Source organism: Bos taurus, chromosome 4, assembly GCF_002263795.3.
Source record: "Bos taurus isolate L1 Dominette 01449 registration number 42190680 breed Hereford chromosome 4, ARS-UCD2.0, whole genome shotgun sequence".
Classification (NCBI taxonomy): Eukaryota; Metazoa; Chordata; class Mammalia; order Artiodactyla; family Bovidae; genus Bos; species Bos taurus.
In genome coordinates, this window is record NC_037331.1 from 36,620,452 (window position 1) to 36,639,410 (window position 18,959).

Consider the following 18,959-nt stretch of genomic DNA (forward strand, 5'->3'; position numbering starts at 1 on the left):
TGCACGGTACTGGATGCTTGGGGCTGGTGCACTGGGACGACCCAGATGGAGGGTAGGGGAGGGAGGAGGGAGGAGGGTTCAGGATGGGGAATGCGGGTATACCTGTGGCAGATTCATTTCGATATTTGCCAAAACTAATACAATATTGTAAAGTTTAAAAATAAAATAAAATTAATTAAAAAAAAAAAAGAAAGTGAAAATGGAGAGTGAAAAAATTGGCTTAAAGCTCAACATTCAGAAAACGAAGATCATGGCATCCGGTCCCACCACTTCATGGGAAATAGATGGGGAAACAGTGGAAACAGTGTCAGACTTTATTTTTTGGGGCTCCAAAATCACTGCAGATGGTGACTGCAGCCATGAAATTAAAAGACGTTTACTCCTTGGAAGGAAAGTTATGACCAACCTAGATAGCATATTGAAAAGCAGAGACATTACTTTGCCAACAAAGGTTCGTCTAGTCAAGGTTATGGTTTTTCCTGTGGTCATATATGGATGTGAGAGTTGGACTGTGAAGAAAGTTGAGTGCCGAAGAACTGATGCTTTTGAACTGTGGTGTTGGAGAAGACTCTTGAGAGTCCCTTGGACTGCAAGGAGATCCAACCAGTTCATTCTGAAGGAGATCAGCCCTGGGATTTCTTTGGAAGGAATGATGCTAAAGCTGAAACTCCAGTAGTGGCCACCTCATGCGAATAGTTGATTCATTGGAAAAGACCCTGATGCTGGGAGGAACTGGGGGCAGGAGGAGAAGGGGGCGACAGAGGATGAGATGGCTGGATGGCATCACTGACTCGATGAATGTGAGTCTTAGTGAACTCCGGGAGTTGGTGATGGACAGGGAGGCCTGGCGTGCTGCGATTCATGGGGTCGCAAAGAGTTGGACACGACTGAGTGACTGATCTGATCTGCTTCAGCAGATGGATTTTTCATCATCTTCTATCATATCTCTTTGAAAACTGTAAATTAAACATTTAAAATTCAGGTCTCTGGATTTCTAAATATATAAATTCCTGTCATAATTTTATGGCATATAAATTACATGTGCTTTCTTGGTAAAGAATTTGCTATATAATCATGAAAAATAAAACATATCAGAAATTCGATATAGACTAAATATTCCAGTAGATAGCTTCATATTGGTGATGCTTTATAAATAATTGAGTTTCAGCCCCCTCCTTATACTAAGAAGCATTGAATCCTCTGATGTCACAAGATTATTAAGCACATTATTAAAATGACTTCATAGTTAACTTCAGAGCATTTCAATTTCACTTTTATATTTTAAAGTAATAAATATCTTAAAAATGAGACACTGGCAACTCTTTAATACAATAATTTTCCATGAATAATAAAACTAAAATACCCTAGTCATGTCTCTGTTTATCTATCTACCTATCAATACACTCACAAGAGCATTCAAACACAAATCCACAGGTATCTGTGAAATTAAAAGAAAACTGTAAAAGTTGAACTGTAAAGTTTTAAGTGTTGTATTCTGGTAGATAATTATTTTCCAGCATCAGCAACAGATAGTAATTAGGGCATAAAACAATTTACCATTTAAATTTATTTTAGCATTTGATAAATTAGAAGTTTAAATTTTCTCTAGGGTTCCATTAATTAAATCTTTTTTGTACTTAAGAAATACATATATTAAGTGCATGAACCTTAATATATATGCACACACTTCGAGGTGCATGTTTGCATGCTACAAACATTTACTAAGAAACTAGTTTCTCATCATAGAAGATTAGAGTGGAGTGGAGAAACATTATACTAAGCATTATCTTTATAAACAAATGAATAGTACCCTTGTTACATAGCTTGTATATACTATAAATTTGTGTTAAGAGCACTGCAGTATATGAAATTATTGAATCAGTTGTTAACCATCTTAATATTGTTAGGTCCAAAATATACACAAATGTTAAGGATGAATACATTTTGTCTTTTATTTTAAAATATTTAATGCCTTTCCAAGAGTTACTGATTCATCCATGAAATGCCTTTTCTGCTACTGCTACTTTAGAAAATATTATTCATCTGCTTGGAGTCGAATTAATAGTCTTTTCTGTTGATAAAGTGCTGGTTGTATTTTCTGGAGAAAATAATCTAGAATCCAGTAAGAAAAATCTAAGTAATGTTGTTTTTACATAAGAAGTGCATAGCTGTGTCACCGGGAATTGGGGGACAACATTTCCTTTTCTGCTTGCTTGACCTTTACATTGAATATGTTGAGTTGCTCACTTGCGCCTGACTCTTGGCAACCCCGTGGACTGCAGGCCATCAGGTTCCTCTGTCAGTGGGTTTTCTCCAGGCAGGAATACTAAAGTGGGTTGCCATGCCCTCCTCTAGGGGATCTTCCCAAACCAGAGATTGAACCCAGGTCTCCTGCATTTCAGTTGAATTCTTTACCATCTGAGCCACCAGGAAAGCCCCTACATTGAATAATATTGTGGAAAGATTGACAGTGTAAAATATTAAAATTATAATGTAATGAATACAAGTAGAATTATATTTCTCTTTGCATAGTTTGGCAACTAACTGAATTTGCTAAATATTTTAAATAGCTTGCAACCAATTTCCCTCTGGCAAATTGTTTTATTTTTATACTCCTTATTTATGAATTCAACTTTTTAATAACCTAAAAGGGAGAACATAAAAAAATGACAGCAGAGAGCATATATAGTTCACTACCTAACCTATATCTGTCTTTTATACATGAAATCAAATTTCCTAAGATTCTTATATTATTAGCATTTCAATCATGGGAGACATGTATGGGGTTAAAATGGAAAGTGAAATAAATGGAAAGCTGAAATGTGATGCCTTCTGTTTCTGCAATATTGGAAGACAATCAAATACTAAATAAGGCCTTTAGCAACATCATGTTTCTGGACAAATGATGGATATCACGACTTTTTGTTGTTACAACAGGAAGCAATTTATTTAACTTCTTTCTTTCCTCCCATTCTTTCTGGTTTATTAGCCTCATTTCATTTCCATAAATTATCCAACTAAAAGAGGAAATGATTAATTGAAGATTGCTTCCTTAAAAACATTATTTCTTGTCATTAACAGCTGCAGCATATTGTAATATGTGCTATTTAAACACACCAATGCATCTAAAATAAATTTAATGTTTGTTGCTTCAACCCACAAGAATTTTTGTGCCAATCTAACAACTACACCCTTCTTATCTACTGCTAATATTCATGACAAAAGTTTGTATTCAAAACAGTTGCTCAGTGTGAAAAGTTTTTTTTTTAATGGATTAAAATGAGATTGCTTTCTTTCTGGAAAGATTACTCATTGGCATGGACATCCTTTAGAGATAGAGGTGACCCTAGAGATGTGAGGATTTATGCATATAATTTGTGAAATCTCTGTTAATATCCCATATTTGGATTTTTGATTTTGGAATACACTTGACTAATCATCATCTTCTCCTACCATATCTCAAATCAACTCATGTAACATTATAAAACTTAACAAATTTAGAAGACTTGAAATGTTTTCAGTTCAATCATTTGTTCTGTCATATTGAGGGTATACACCCTATGCCATTTTAATTGATTGAACTTTTAATGATCTATGTAATTATGATAACTCTGTGTCTTGAGGATGTCAAAGTTACATGAGATTTCAGCTTTCAAATGCAGAGTAAATCATTACCTCGTTTTCCCTTTTAGCAAACATCATTTAAAGGTTTATGACACCCTTGTGCCAGAATTGTGGAAAACAAAAAAATGGAAGGATATAACTAGACTGATAAATAATTGTAGCAATTAAGACTACATGTGATCTAAAAGTACATGTAAAAAGAGGATTTTTGAAAGCATAAATGAGGAAATACCTTCTTTAATGGGGATGAGAGAGCAGGATTGATGTTGGGAAGGAGTTCTTAATTTGTCTTATTATAGATTCTCAATAAAGTATTTTGAGTTCTGGCATCTAAAATATTGAACAGTTAGTTCAATTTTAGAAGTCAAGAATCAAAATGTTGTTCCTGTTTGTAATTACTCTTGGAGAGAAGGAGAGGGAAAGAGAGACAGCAATAAGGGTAAAGGGAAGAAAGGAGGGGAAAATGAGAGAGAGAAAATCGTATAGTTATTAGACCCCTGATGTTTCCTGTGTTGTACAAAATTTACTCAAGTAGTTGCGGTAGAAGGGTCAGAAAAGGGAGTGGCTATTTACTGAGTGCCTTCCAGTAGTCTATTTGGTATAAGTTCAGCTACAAGGATATATTGAACAACATGGGGAACATAGCCAATGTTTGGTAATAATCGTTAATGGAGTGTGACTTGTAACATTATATAAAAAATAAGTTAAAACTTTAAAAAAACATATTTATTGAGTATCTATTTGTAAGGTGTCAGGTGTGGCGAATTTAACAGAAAAGAATGTTTATGGGTTGTGACATGTAAATACCCAAATATAAGAACTTATCTGAGGCCACTTTAAATGAAAGTTGTGATCCACAATTAAAAGTTGCAGGTGACAGAAACATTCTGTTGCAGAGGAATTAAAAGAAACAAAGGTATTCAGTGGAAATTTTGTCTGTTTAGTGTTTGGCGATTGGCAACAGAACTTCAAAAAACCGAGAATAGGAGGTACTACTGTCATCTACAGACTCAGTAGCGCCTTTGAATATGACTGTGACTGATAGTTAATATGACAGGACTTTTAGCTTTACTGCGTACTAACTAGATTTTCTTTTGCTTTTAATTTTGACAGAGGAGAAAAAGAAAGAGCCAACTTAGAGGGAAATGAAACCTTAAGGTATTGGCAAGAGTAGTTATTAAAGGCCTCAAGCCAATGAACCGGTTTCACCAGTTGTGGTTCTTAGCTTATTCAGGTGGGAAAGTGCCTGAAGGTCATTATATTTTTTGAAGAAACCCATGGTCTATTCCTATATTAAACCATAAATCACTTGGTATAAATCCTTGGCTAAATCAAATAACATATTAGATTCTACTATGGACAAATAACAGACTTCCCTTGTGGCTCAGATGGTAAGGAATCTGCCTGCCATAAGGGAGACCCGGGTTTGATCCCTGAGTCAGGAAATTCCCCTGGAGAACGGAATCGCAATCCACTCCAGTCCTCTTGCCTAGAGACTTCCACCGACAAAGGAGCCTGGAGGGCTGTAGTTCATGGGGTTGCAGAGTCGGACAGGACTGAGTGACTACACTTTCACTTTCTTTTCGTAGACAAGTAACAGGTGAATTTTTTTTTTTTTTAATCAGGAAACTTTTAAGAGAATTCTTTTCTTTACTGTACATTGGGAAATATTTGCTGTCACCAGAAGAGATTTTGGAGAGAACATAAAGACTAAGTAGGTTTTCTAGGACTAAGTAAAGTTAACAGAACATGGGGTTCCCTGGTGGTTCAGTGGGTAAAGCGTCTGCCTACAATGTGGGAGACCTGGGTTCGATCCCTGGGTCAGGAAGATGCCCTGGTAGAAGGAAATGGCAACCCACTCCAGTACTCTTGCCTGGAAAATCTCATGGACTGAGAAGCCTGGTAAGCTACAATCCATGGGGTCGCAAAGAGTTGGACGCGACTGGGCGACTTCACTTCACTTCATGGATCAGTAAGAATGATTAAATTAATTCAGAAGACAAACTGACTTTTTGATAATGTGCCTAATAGATGTTTCACTTATATTAAGCTCTATTATTTCTTATTGCACAAGTTACATTGATTTTCTTAGCTGAATGTCCACTAATGTACTGAAGGATTTAAACAGATTTCTATGTTTGAGGGCAATAATTTATTTATACCTTAGATTTCTATAGTTATCTACATTAATTTAGACAGATTAGATGAGAGACAAGTCAAGTATTATAAATTTCTTCAAGAAAAAGACCTGGTAAGCATGGCTGGTAAGAGAGAAGATACTGGTGGATCACCATGTTGTTTGTTTTTAAATCCAACTTATTTTTTTTTTCTGTTTTATCATGCTCTTGTATATCTTATGATTCATTAATGTTTAGAGATTGAATGAAAAGTGTCTTCCTAAAAGTAAAAGGATTTCTTTTTTTAATTAAAAAAAAATCTTTTTGATTTTTTTTTTTTTTAGTTTCACTGGAGTAAGAACACTAAACATGAGATCAAATGAGATACACAAATTTAAAGTGTACAATACAGTATTGTTCAGTATAGGCATACTGTTATACAGCAGATCTCATTTATTTGGCATAACATTTTATACCCGTTGTCTAGCAATTCCTCATTTCCTTTTCCCCCAATCCCTGGCAACCATCATTCTACTATCTGCTTCTAGAATATTTTACTACTTTACATACCTCATCTAAATGACATCATGCAGTTTATGTTTTTCTGTGACTGACATTTTTTTAGCATGTTCTCATGTTTCATTCATGTTGTTGCATGTTGCAGATATCTACCTTTCTTATAATATTATAAGTAATTTATAAATAAGCATAGTATAAGGAAAATAATTTAAATATCAAAAAAATTTAAACTGTACAACAGTTAGCAGGAAAAAATGCATTCTGGGTAAACTCTCATGACCTCTGTGACAAAGCATTCTAATTATTCATGGTAGCTCCTGAATCACAGATCATCCACCTCATGTTGAACAAGAGATTCAATTTATCTCTATCCAAAGAAGTAGGTGTCTTGCAAACTAGCACAGCAACATGTATCATGTTTTTTCAATAAAAATATACTAATAATTTCAGGGGGAAAAAAACAACACTGCCATAGTCAAAGTATACATTGATAGATACACTTATCTCCAACATGAAATGAAATGTGACTTGAAATCAGTTAAACATTATTTCTTTACATTTCAGTTATTTCATGTTTTTTTTTTTAATTATTATTTCCAGGGACTTGATCTTTTAAATAAGAAGGGACAGATACTTCCCAATATTAGAAGAGTTTTGTTTCATACCTGAAACAATAAAGGAAAGGACACTGGGATAGACATCCCTGGAGACAGCAAATGCAGACAGAAGGTTGACCATAGGCAGGGTGAGAACAGGAGATGATGGCCATAGGCTGTGTACAGGGATTGGCGGAAGCAGGATTTTTGAAAGCTTTAAACTTAGAGCAGATCACACTGTCTACGACAGACAAAAGTACTCAGATAGTTATAATGAGAGTAAAACTGTCAAAGTAATGCAAAAAAGGGTCAAACATTTTTTAAATTAAATATCTAGCTGAGTTTGAAAGAATAAGCAAAAATTGTTCATGTCTACACTGTCAGCCCTCTGTGCATGTGAAAATATATTTATTATTTTCTAAATGAATTTAATAAGTTCCAGATTGTACAGGATGTCATAATGGAAATAGGATTATACAAGATAATAAGGAGTTTTTTTTCTCTAAATGAGTTTTACCTAGACTCCCTGTGTCGTAGTTTTGATCTTAACTGTGTTTCATTTACCACATTGAAGGAGGTTACATAAAGGGTAAAATAATAGAAACTTAATCAGGAAAAAGGCTTTCTTATTGCTGTATTTTATTATATACTCTTGCCATATTCTTTAGCCTAATTCTTGAAAATAATAAAAGATGTGTCATTTTAAAATAAAGACAATTGAAACCACATTGCATTATACTTGTGCATCTTTCTTCTGAGCCATCCCAAACATTTCACATCAATTGATCTTCAGAACAAACTTGTGGATTATTTAAGGGTTATTGGTAGGGAATATAAACTTCCTGAACTCATAACTTCTGTAAAATACTAGACAAATATTATTGGTTGGTGAATTTAATTTTAAAGATGAAAAACAAAGAGGCAATATTAAGTTCTCAAAGAAAAACTTGTGTTTTCAAAAACACAATCGAATTACTTTTTCTGCTGGAAAATAGTGCAATATAAACTGGCACAATTAGACCAGTTTTACAATGAAAAGAATTTCTTGGAAAGTATTATCATGGCATATAAAGATGTATAGTTACACTGCATGTATGACTAATTTTGTTAATGTAATGCTATTTTCTGGTAGACAAATCTCTGTATATGCCTTATATAACCCATAACAAAATAACTAGTCTGTTTAGGTAGACACTTGAGTTCTGAAACATTGACATTTCTGCCATCCTCAATAAAATTGGAAAAGATTTCCAACTCGGCAACAAGTCCATCTCCTGAATTTCCAAATAAATACTCTGGAAAGTTGAGTTTACTTCTCTAACATTTTCTCATTTCATTTCCTCATCAACCGGCCAGATAATCACCATGGTCACAGCTTTGAAGAAAGAATCATCTATGGAGTAGAAAATAGTAGCACGTTCCTGGAATGCAGTCCGAAATCACAGCGAGCTCTGGTCTATTGGCAGTTCCAGAGGCGAAATGAAGAGCCAAAAGAAGAGGTATAGGAAAGAAACTGGACTCACTCTACCTAACATATGCTGTTAAGTGACCCCAGCGTGGTTGACTTAGGGGGAAGAAGTACTGTGAATATTTATTCTTTTCTTAATCTACCAGTACCTGTTCATTAAATAAGTATTAACTGAAGATGATTTTATGGCAGGCTTTGTGCTAGGAATTAAAGGAACAAAGTTGAACTGTAAGAATTGTGTCCTAGAAGCTGTTTGTGGCAAGGGTTTGGGGGGGCGGGGCCAGCGGTACATTTTAGAGATTATTTTTTTTTTTTGGCCTGGAGTTATCTATTATGTTATATTCATTTGTATACAAGAAAAAGAAAAATCCTCCTAACTAATTTTAACTTTTGTTCAATTGATTCTGCTATCCAGACAAGTTTCCCTTTCTTCATTAACTTCTTCCTCAAATGGGAAGAGGCAGTTAAGAGAAAGGAGTAGTAGATTCAGGAGGAAAGATCTTAGGTCCCAGTACTGAACTCTGATGTGAAGTATGCATGTAGTTTCATACAAATATTCCTCCTCAATGAATCCATTAATTCCTCTGTAAAATTAAAAAATTATACACAGAAAATCTCAGTGAATACTCTGACTTTTAAACATTTTTTAAAGCTTTAAATAAGGGTAACCATACAATGTACGTGATTTATGAATGCACATTTTGCAGACAATTTTACATAATCTGAATGTAGAAGTGAAAGTACCCCATTATCTCTTTTGACAGTTGAAGCAGTCTTTAAACATGTAATCATGTCATATACATGTTAAGGTTGATTTTATATGTTACCAGCTTAGGCTTTCAGAGATCTCTTTTGTAAACTTCATTCAGAGTAAAAGTGCAGTTAGATATATTAAATGACATGTGTTCATGTCGCATCTAAGACAGGAAATTGAATAAATAAGTAAGCATGTAATCCCATAATTTTTCTGCTTTTGCTCAACTACTGAATTTATTTCATTTTTTCAAACCTTATTATAAATTCATTCTAATGCTGCACTGTTTTCTAGTATTATGTTTCTGTATTCCAATTCCAATACTCACTTTCGCCTATATTTATACACTTTATTTCAAAGTTTTAAAATAGAATATATCTTTGTCCTTTCATCCTCTTAATTATTTTAAATTATTATGAGAAATTTTATTAAAACAATAGACAACCAGTATTTTGCAATACGTCTTAAAGACAGGAGAAGTTTATAACTCTTTTTTCTGATGGGGAAATTATATCATTTCTCTTAAACTAGAAATTTTACTGTTAAAATGTACCTCAGTATACAATACAAATTTTTACTGAGACAGAGTTTTGGAGCTTATATTTCTTGTAAATATATATGATTTCACTGCTTATTTTCTTTTGCTAGATCAGAGTGGATGATCATATCATCAGAACAGAACAAGGCCTTCTACTGCGTAGTCTGCAGCGGAAGGATTCAGGCAATTACCTCTGTCATGCAGTGGAACACGGATTCATGCAAACTCTTCTTAAAGTGACCCTAGAAGTCATTGACACAGAGCATTTGGAAGAGCTTCTTCATAAAGATGATGATGGAGATGGGTCTAAGACCAAAGAAACGTCCAACAGCATGACGCCTAGCCAGAAGGTCTGGTACAGAGACTTCATGCAGCTCATCAACCATCCCAACCTGAACACAATGGATGAGTTCTGTGAACAAGTTTGGAAAAGGGACCGAAAACAGCGTAGGCAAAGGCCAGGACATACCCAAGGGAACAGTAACAAATGGAAGCACTTACAGGAAAATAAGAAAGGCAGAAACAGGAGGACCCACGAATTTGAGAGGGCACCCAGGAGTGTCTGAGCTGCATTACCTCTAGAAACCTCAAACAAGTAGAAACTTGCCTAGACAATAACTGGAAAAAATGCAATATACATGAACTTTTTCATGGCATTATGTGGATGTTTACAATGGTGGGAAATGCAACTGAGTTCCACCAACTATAAATTAAGTCCATGAGTAATATTACTAACAGGCATTCTTCTGAATACCAACACCTATTAATAGAGGTCAGATGAACACAGATGTTCACACTAGTGACTTAATGTTTCCTATGAGATTTCACTATACAGGTTTCACTTTCTTCTTTGCCTGAGAAATAAAAATGTCATTTGCCATAGTGCCATCTAAAGAATAAAAATGGCATCAGCAAAGCCATTTTCTTGAACTAGAAATTTAAGATAAACTGCATGGATTTACTAAGCTGATGAATATCCCAAAACATTGTTGGATTCAAGGATATCTTTTGGCTACCAACACTCATGTTTATGTGTACTGGAGGAGTAAAATGATACTGAATGAAATGGTCTGTGGAAATTAAAAAACAAACAAACAAACATAAACCATTCATCATCCAGAAGAAAAATGGAATACACTGATCTACTACTGATGTCTTTCTTCCAGCTTTGATCTAAAGATGTATTTTATTAAAACTATAATTTAAATGTACCATGACAAATATGCAGAAAAAATTAGCTCTTTTCTAAGTTAGAGTAAGTTTTTGTCTTACAGTTATTGTGGTATATAGTTTTTGTTTTTAAAAAACTCCAGTTGTGTGCTGCTTTTTTAAAACATTTTCAGTTTTGCAAGAATAACCAATATTGTCCTAAAGCATATATACATCATTAACAACTAATTCCTAAAGTCTGGATATAAAGTATGCTTTATTTCTCTGAGGAATTAAGAAAATAACACCTCCCTTTCTTCAAATATTACCTAAATTAATTAGAAACTGCATAAATATTCTTATAAAAACAGAGCATTTATCTGGAAAGAAAAACAAAGATAGAAATCAATTTGCAAATGCATTTTGTTGTACCTAATGAATCAACAAAGAGAAAAAGGATTGTATATTTCATAAAAATAGTAAGCATTGGTTTAATTTAATGTTAATAGAAAATGTCTTAACTCTTCACTTGAATCCCTGTCTGATATTTGAGATATAAAAACTCTCTCTTGACTCCATTAGGATTTTTATCTGTGTCACTTAATATTTTTGAGAAGAGGGAGATCAAGGATATTCAGAACAGCATCCTAAAAGCAAATTTCCCAGCTCTGTTCACATTTTTACCAGCTATTTCTTATCTCACCTTAAGACAATTATCTGTCTAAAGAACTCATGATTCCTTTCAAGTCAGTGGGAGTGACTTTTATACAAACTGTTTTCCAGGACACAACCCAGCCTTAAAACATGTAAAGCTCGTTGTCTTCTGCAACAACTTATAAAATAAGATAATTATTAATTAAGGGCTTGTCTGCTTCATTGTCCTAAGATGATTCCTTAAGAATAATTGACTTCAAGATGTAAAAAACCTTCAGCATTGAGATGCAGTTTCTTTTGTGCTGCATTCATCTTTCCAAGAATTCCTCTCTGGGTCCTTCATCATGCACAAAAATGCAAAGGAAACATATTATTGCTAATTAATGAAAGCAGCATTGAAATTCTGACTATAGCTGTATTGGGATTCTAAATAACTCAGAATTAATTTCTCACCTCAGACTATAGTGAATTTTCAAAAAATCCTCTTTATCAGCTGAAATATTTCACAGATGAAAGCTCATGTTTCAACTTTAATGATTACGTTGAATAAATAATTTTTTGATGTTTGTTTCAAATGGGAGCCTAGAAGTACCCTATATTCAATTTTAGGACTCCGTTGATTAATACAGTGTTACTCTTAGAAGTACATCCTCAAATGGCAGCTGAATTTTAAATTATTTGAAGAACAGACTCCTATAGAGAAGAAGTGTTTGAGATATAAATCAAAGAACAAAAAGTGCTTCAAAAATAGGTCATTTTAAAATGTTTTCATAGAGTATCTTAACTGTACTGCAATTCAGTATTGCATTTTATTCTAAATTTGCAGCTGAAACACATTTATTGAAAATAGCAAAAGTATCTTATTTCTTATTAGTCCTCAAAAATAAAGGATTTGAAAGGATAGAGATTATGTAACTTTAGGGATGCCATCTAATATCTGAATGCATTTTGTTCAGCACTATGAAATACCCATAGAAAGAAAGTCTAGATTTCAGTTAAAAGAAACAAAACAAACAAATCCACCAGCATGTCTTAATAAATCATCAGGTCTACATTTTTGAAGAAAATTATAGATGTAACTTACACATAAATAACTCTTATTCCAGTCTTAATCTTCTGTCAGTGTGAACGGGGCAATTTACACAAAAATAATTAATATCCCATTTATTCAGTTTTAATAGACTTTGGCTCATGCTTGTATCATCAGAGTTGAAAGTTTTTTAACAGACTCATGTGACCTTGAACAGATTATGACAACAATCTTAAAATAGGAAAAAGTACGTAACAGAAGAGAAATTATGACCCACTTGAAATCAAATGTAAAGTGTAAATGCATGTAAATGCACACTTAATGCTACTTTTTATGTATTATTTAGTGAGTTTCAATGGTATGTGTTTAATATTTTTGCTACCTACACATTAGGGAAAAGAGATGTAAATAATTTTGGAAAGAAGAGGAAGGACAGTGTAAAATGCAACTTTTTGTAGGTACCCCATTACAGTGTGTTCAACATCATCCTAAAATGCAAGATTTTCCCACATAGGTGACAAAGTGGCTCATGTGCTATCTAAGGGAAGAAGCTGTGTGCCCATTCAATAAGCATGTTTTTTGCCAGGTAGTAAATATGTTCCATATCTGTATTTATCATTGGATTTCAGATGGGAACTAGAAAACTGGAGAGAAAAATGTAATGAAACTGCTGCTGTAAATTACTCCTGTTAGCATGTATTCAGTTGCTAAATACACATTTCTTCAAAATATTTGAATTCAGATGTCTTTACTATTCCATGTAGCATATAGTGTCAAGGAATGTAAGAGTAGAAAAGGTTGAGAACCAGAGTCAAGTTGCTAGCATATTTATTCATTGTAGTCATCTGTAAGCTGAGCTCTATACTTCTGGTGATAAATGTGAATGCTACACCTTTAAATTAAATATTGTTATTTTATGCCATACTTACAAAGCAAATATGGGGAGGAAATTCTATAGTGTGTCATTATCATAGTCAGTTTCATTCAGGATCTACAAAGATGCCTGAAAATTGTTATTGAAATTGCCTATCCTGAAGGTCATAAGCAAGCATTTTATTAATTTATTAATATGGAGTGATTAGTACAACATTTTGAAATCTTTGTTCTAAGAATTCATTTTTAAACACAACTTTCTTTCACTTTAATGGAAATCTGTTGAGTTTCATGGCTTCAAATTCACACTTAACAAATAGGATTCAACATTAATGTAACAGTGTATAGAGATAAATGAGCCTAATGCCAAAGACATCCATGCTTTGTATTTTAACTTTGTAATAACTATAAAGTCAATGTTAATGTTTGCAAAATACATATGTCCATAAATAAGAAAGCATTTTTCAAAACTCTGCAGAACCTCTAAGTTTTACTTCTAACAGTTTATATACTAATTAATTAAAGAAACATACTTTTTAAAATTAAAATAGTAAGAGGACCTATAGATGAAAGAGAGAATGAACCCATGGAGATGTTGCCTCATATAATATGGTCATTTTCACAGTCAACCTGACCAAAGAAGACAGCTTGGTTTTCATTTCAAACATGCAAGCATACATAGACAGAGGCAGAGGTACCAAATCAAATTAAACCAATAACAATAATAATTTTGAATATAAACAAATCAGGCTTTTAGACATTTTGTTCTTTAGAACCAGATTCCTACCCACTGTATTAAATTCTGCTTGTAAGTCTTACTATGTGCAATGTTCTAGGCACTGGTAGATAATGAGGATACTAACATAAATGAGGTATAGACTCAAGAGCTCACAATGAAATAAAGAAAATAGATTGTAATATGACTTGGCATCATCTTATCTGGCCAATTTTTCCTGATCCTCCCATCCCTAGATTGTACTAACCATTTTCGCTGCCCTAAATCTGTGCCTTGTATGTAATTTCACTATCACACTTATCACAAAAGTGTAATTTCTTTGTTTACAGCCCAGTCTCCTTTTCTAGACTGTGAGTGAGCTCCTTGAGGGCAAGGTTTGTATTTATTTTATTTCTGTCCTAGCCTGATGACTGGCACAAGAAAGGAGCTCTTTAAATTGTTGCAGGAAAGAACCAGGTTACACTGTGATGAGTGCCAAGAGCAAACTGAAAATAAAAGTGCTATGGGGATGTCCAGGCTGTCCAGTTTTCCCAGCATCACTTGCTGAAGAGGATTTTTTTTCTCCTTTGTATATTCTTGCCTCCTTTGTCAAAGATTACTTGACCATAGGTGTATAGGTTTATTACTGGACTTTCTATTCTGTTCCATTGATATATATATCAGTTGTTGTGCCAATATCATGCTGTTTTGATTACTGTAGCTTTGTAGTATTGTCTGAAGTCTGGGACAGTTATGCCTCCAGCTTTTTTTTTTTTAATCCCCCTCAGGAATGCTTTTGCAATTCTAGGTCTTTTATGGTTCTATATAAGTCTTAACGATTATTTGTTGTAGTTCTCTAAAATATATCATGGATAATTGATAGGGATTGCATTAAATCTGTAGATTGCTTTGGGTAGTATGCTCATTTTAACAATATGAATTCTTCCAAGAGCATGGGATATCTTTCCACTTGTTTGAATCACCATTTGTTTGTTTCAGTTTCTTTTATGAGTGTTTTTAGAGTTCTCAACATATGGGTCTTTCACCTACTTGATTTAGGTTTATTCCTAGGTATTTTATTTATTTATTTTTGACCTGAATTTTAAATGAGATTGTTTTACTTTTTCTTTCTGATATTTAATTGTAAGTGTAAAAAAATGCAGCAGATTTCTGTATATTAATCTTGTATCCTACTGCCTTGCTAAATTCATTTATTATTTCTAAGTTTTTGCATAGTCTTTAGGATTTACTATATAGTGTGCCATTCAACTGCATATAATGAAAACTTGAACCTCTTCCTTTCCAATTTGGATGCCTTTTATTTGTTTTTCTAGAACACTCCCTCATAACATATCCAAAAATAAACTCAGAATGTGAAGGCCTAAGTATAAGACATGACACCAAAAAACTGCAGAAGCAGAGAACATAGGCAGAACATTTTGTGACATATATCATAGCAATATATGCTTAGATTAATTCAAAAGAATTAAAAGCAAAAATAAACAAATGGGACCTAATCAAATTTAATATTTTTGCACAGCAAAGAAGACTATCAGCAAAATGAAAAAAAAATTGTATAGGATGGAAGAAAATGTTTGTGAGCAGTATAACTAAGAAGGGAAAATATGAATATAGCTCATACAACTCAATATTTAAAGAACAAAACAACCCAGTCAATAGGCAGAAGTTCTAAATAGACATTACCTGAAAGAAGGATACAGATAGCCAACAGTTACATGAAAAGATGCTCAATATCACTAATTATTAGAGAAATACAAATCAAAACCACAATGAGGTACCACCTCATACTGGTCTGAATGGCTATCATCAAAAAGTCTACAGATAATAAATACTAGAGACCGTGTGGGGGAAAGAGAACCCTCCTACACTGTTGATGCAAATGAAAATTGCTACAGCCACTGTGGAGAACGTATGAAAATTCCTTAAGGAAACTAAAAATAGTATTACCATAGGATGCAGCAATTCAACTCCTTGTCATATATCCAAAAAAGATGAAAACTCTAATTCAAAAAGATCCATGCACCTCAGTGTTCATAACAGCACTATCTGCAATAGCAAGGACATGGAACCAGCCCAAGTGCCTATCAACAGAGGATTGGTTTAAGAAGATACAGCATATATATACATAATACAATATTACTCAGCCATAAAAAGAGAAAAAATAATACCATTTACAGTAACCGGGATGGACCTAGAGATTATCACACTAAGTAAAGTAAATCAGAGAAAGAGAAATGTTGTATCACTTACATGTGGAATCTCATAATACAAATGAATTTATTTACAAACCAGAAACAGATTCACAGACATAGAAAACAAACTTACGGTTACTAAAGGGTAAAGGGAGAGAGACAGAAAGATAAATTTGGAGTATGGGATTAACAGATACACACTATACAAAAATAGAAAAGCAACAAGGATTTACTGTATAGCACTGAAAACTATTTTAATAATGTACAATGGAAGAGAATCTGAAATATATAAAACTGAATCACTTTACTGTGTATCTGAAAACTAAGACAATATTGTAAATCAACGATACTTCAATTTAAAAAAAATGCTATGAAATCAAAGAGGAATCAAGAATGTGGTGGGAGATATCATAGAAAGCTTTAAAAAAGAAGTGACCCATACACTATGTAATGAAATATGACAGATTTGTCCAAATGAAGTAAAAGAAGGCATTCTGGGAAGACAGAATAAGGAGAAAGAAAGGTATGAAAATACTTTTAAGAACAAGCATCCCAAATGAGAAGAGCATGGACTTCATAATGAAAAGTTAAATGTCCCCTATCTTATGAGTCAAAATGGTGCATTTGTTTGGTTTTTACTGTATTTTGATTTATTACACTCTATTTGCAGCCCATATTCTCATCACTGGTACATAACATCATTCATTCTGCTCCTTTATATCCTTTGCACCCTTTGCTCTCCCTGTCTTTCCTCTGAATCTTAACATCTTTGATATTTACTCAGCTGGAGTCACAGCACTGGGCAGTATTCCCACGATCACTTTCAAAATAATCTCAATGCCATAATCTCTTTGCTAGTTCAAGTGACCACAGGTCAGCTGGAATTTGGAATTCCACAGAAGAATAGCTGAGAGAAGATGGCTTCTTCAGGTTAGCCCCACTCCTCTTGTATTTTACGTACCTTCAGCATTATCTCACCCATCTAGTACTAGGCAGCCATGTCATGGGTTCCAACATTGCCTAGCAAGGTGACCCACAAACAAGACTTCACCAAAGATTAGATCAGAGATCAGATCAGATCAGTCGCTCAGTCGTGTCCGACTCCTTGCGGCCCCATGAACCGCAGCACGCGGAAGATAGCATTGAAATAAGCAGCATGTTTATTCAGTGGATGCCCTAGACGGAGTCCTTCACAGCTAAACAATAACACAAGTGAAGTTAGCAAGCACAGTTGACAGGCAAAGATTCCTATTTTCTGTTCTTAACTGAAAAACTTTTTTTTTTTTTTAAGTGAGAGCCATATCTTGAGTCTGTCAACTCCATATCACCATTATGTCAAATTTTCTCTCCTATAACAAAAAAATATATATTTTATTTCTCTTAACCTAAACATTATACTTGTATCTGCAGTATTTACTTATACAGTACCTAAGCAAAAGTTTTCATAAATGTGTTCAAATCATTACAGTTTGGGTGATTTTGAAGTTTTAACTTCCATTTTCTCTGTAAACCTCATTGAAGCATTAGATCTCAAGTAAACACATTTAAAAAAAAAAATCCATGTTATTTGTGTAGCCCAATTCTTAAAGTTTCAATTGTTTGGTTGATAACTAAGTCCAGAGAGGCTTAAACTTTTTCAGCAAAGTTTTGTGTCTGAAAATCAAATAGCTTTTCCACTTTACAATTTATTTACTGCACTTCAGTTTTTAGTGGGTTTGCACCTTTGAATTTCAAAATAAAGAATGAATTTTGTTAGTCCTCAAATATTCTTATTTGAATTAAATTGCTGGTAAATATCAAGAAATTAATACATATCTCCATGTACCATTTAATAAATTCTACTTGAATTTAGATACTGACTAAAAATGATTCATCTATACTGTATTATTGGCATGTACCAATTTCAGAAAAAAATGTTGCTTTTCTTCTTTGTATTACTTTTGATTCTCAGTATATATTTATTGAAATTAACTTTTACTATATTTGGTTCAAGAAGCAGTTTAAATTTATTACCTAGTGAATAGTATACAGCATGATAAATAAAATCTGGCATCCATATGAAAAAGTGTACTGTTAAAAAGTATATTAAATTCTTAACATTATTAAGTCTGTTCACTCAGAAAAGCATAAGTAAATTCTTATCCCAAGATTATTATATTTTGACTGAATCTATCGTCTAGTCACTAACTTTAGAAACATGCCATTATTAAGACTTCTCCTTTAATTTCTTCATAAGTTTAAAATTAAAAAAAAAAAACAGAATCACATACTCTAGATTACAAAATCCATAATCATTCATAAAAATAAGATATTATATTCCCTTTGGAGATTGGAATATAACTTGGAATTATTCCTATATTGGTCTCTTTCTAAGCTCCTCTTAGATATTAGACAGTGTTTATTAAAATTGTGTAATATCAGGTGGCTCTCTATTCACTATTGAGAAGTAATATGCTTGAACTTCTTTAAAGGAAATATTTATATATTTTTATAAAATTATCTGACTGATATCAGTACATACTAAATCTAAGAAGAAATTTTATGATATATTGCATTATGTTGTATTTAATATTATAATATTAAATAAAATCAATATATGCAAAGTATAAAAGCAATAATAAAGCCTTACTAAAGCTACTTCTTGACAATAGCAATATTACATTTTTTGTATCACTTTATAATAATCCAGGTATTTTTCTGATCTCATTT

General features: G+C 33.2%; 1 protein-coding gene across 4 annotated transcripts in view; it reads left to right on the plus strand.

The window, feature by feature from the left end:
• The window catches only part of SEMA3A (semaphorin 3A), a 554,797-nt gene extending 536,783 nt beyond the window's left edge, over positions 1 to 18,014 (plus strand). For 3 of the 4 annotated variants that reach the window (XM_010804145.4, XM_024990793.2, XM_010804147.4), the window contains 2 exons: positions 8,213 to 8,355; positions 9,727 to 18,014. In XM_010804145.4, coding sequence (XP_010802447.1) covers positions 8,213 to 8,355; positions 9,727 to 10,182 — 599 coding nt within the window. In that variant the 3' untranslated portion in view covers positions 10,183 to 18,014. The remainder of the gene's footprint in view (positions 1 to 8,212; positions 8,356 to 9,726) is intronic. The other variant, NM_001276701.2, reaches the window with a different exon arrangement.
• The last annotated feature ends 945 nt before the right edge of the window (positions 18,015 to 18,959 follow it).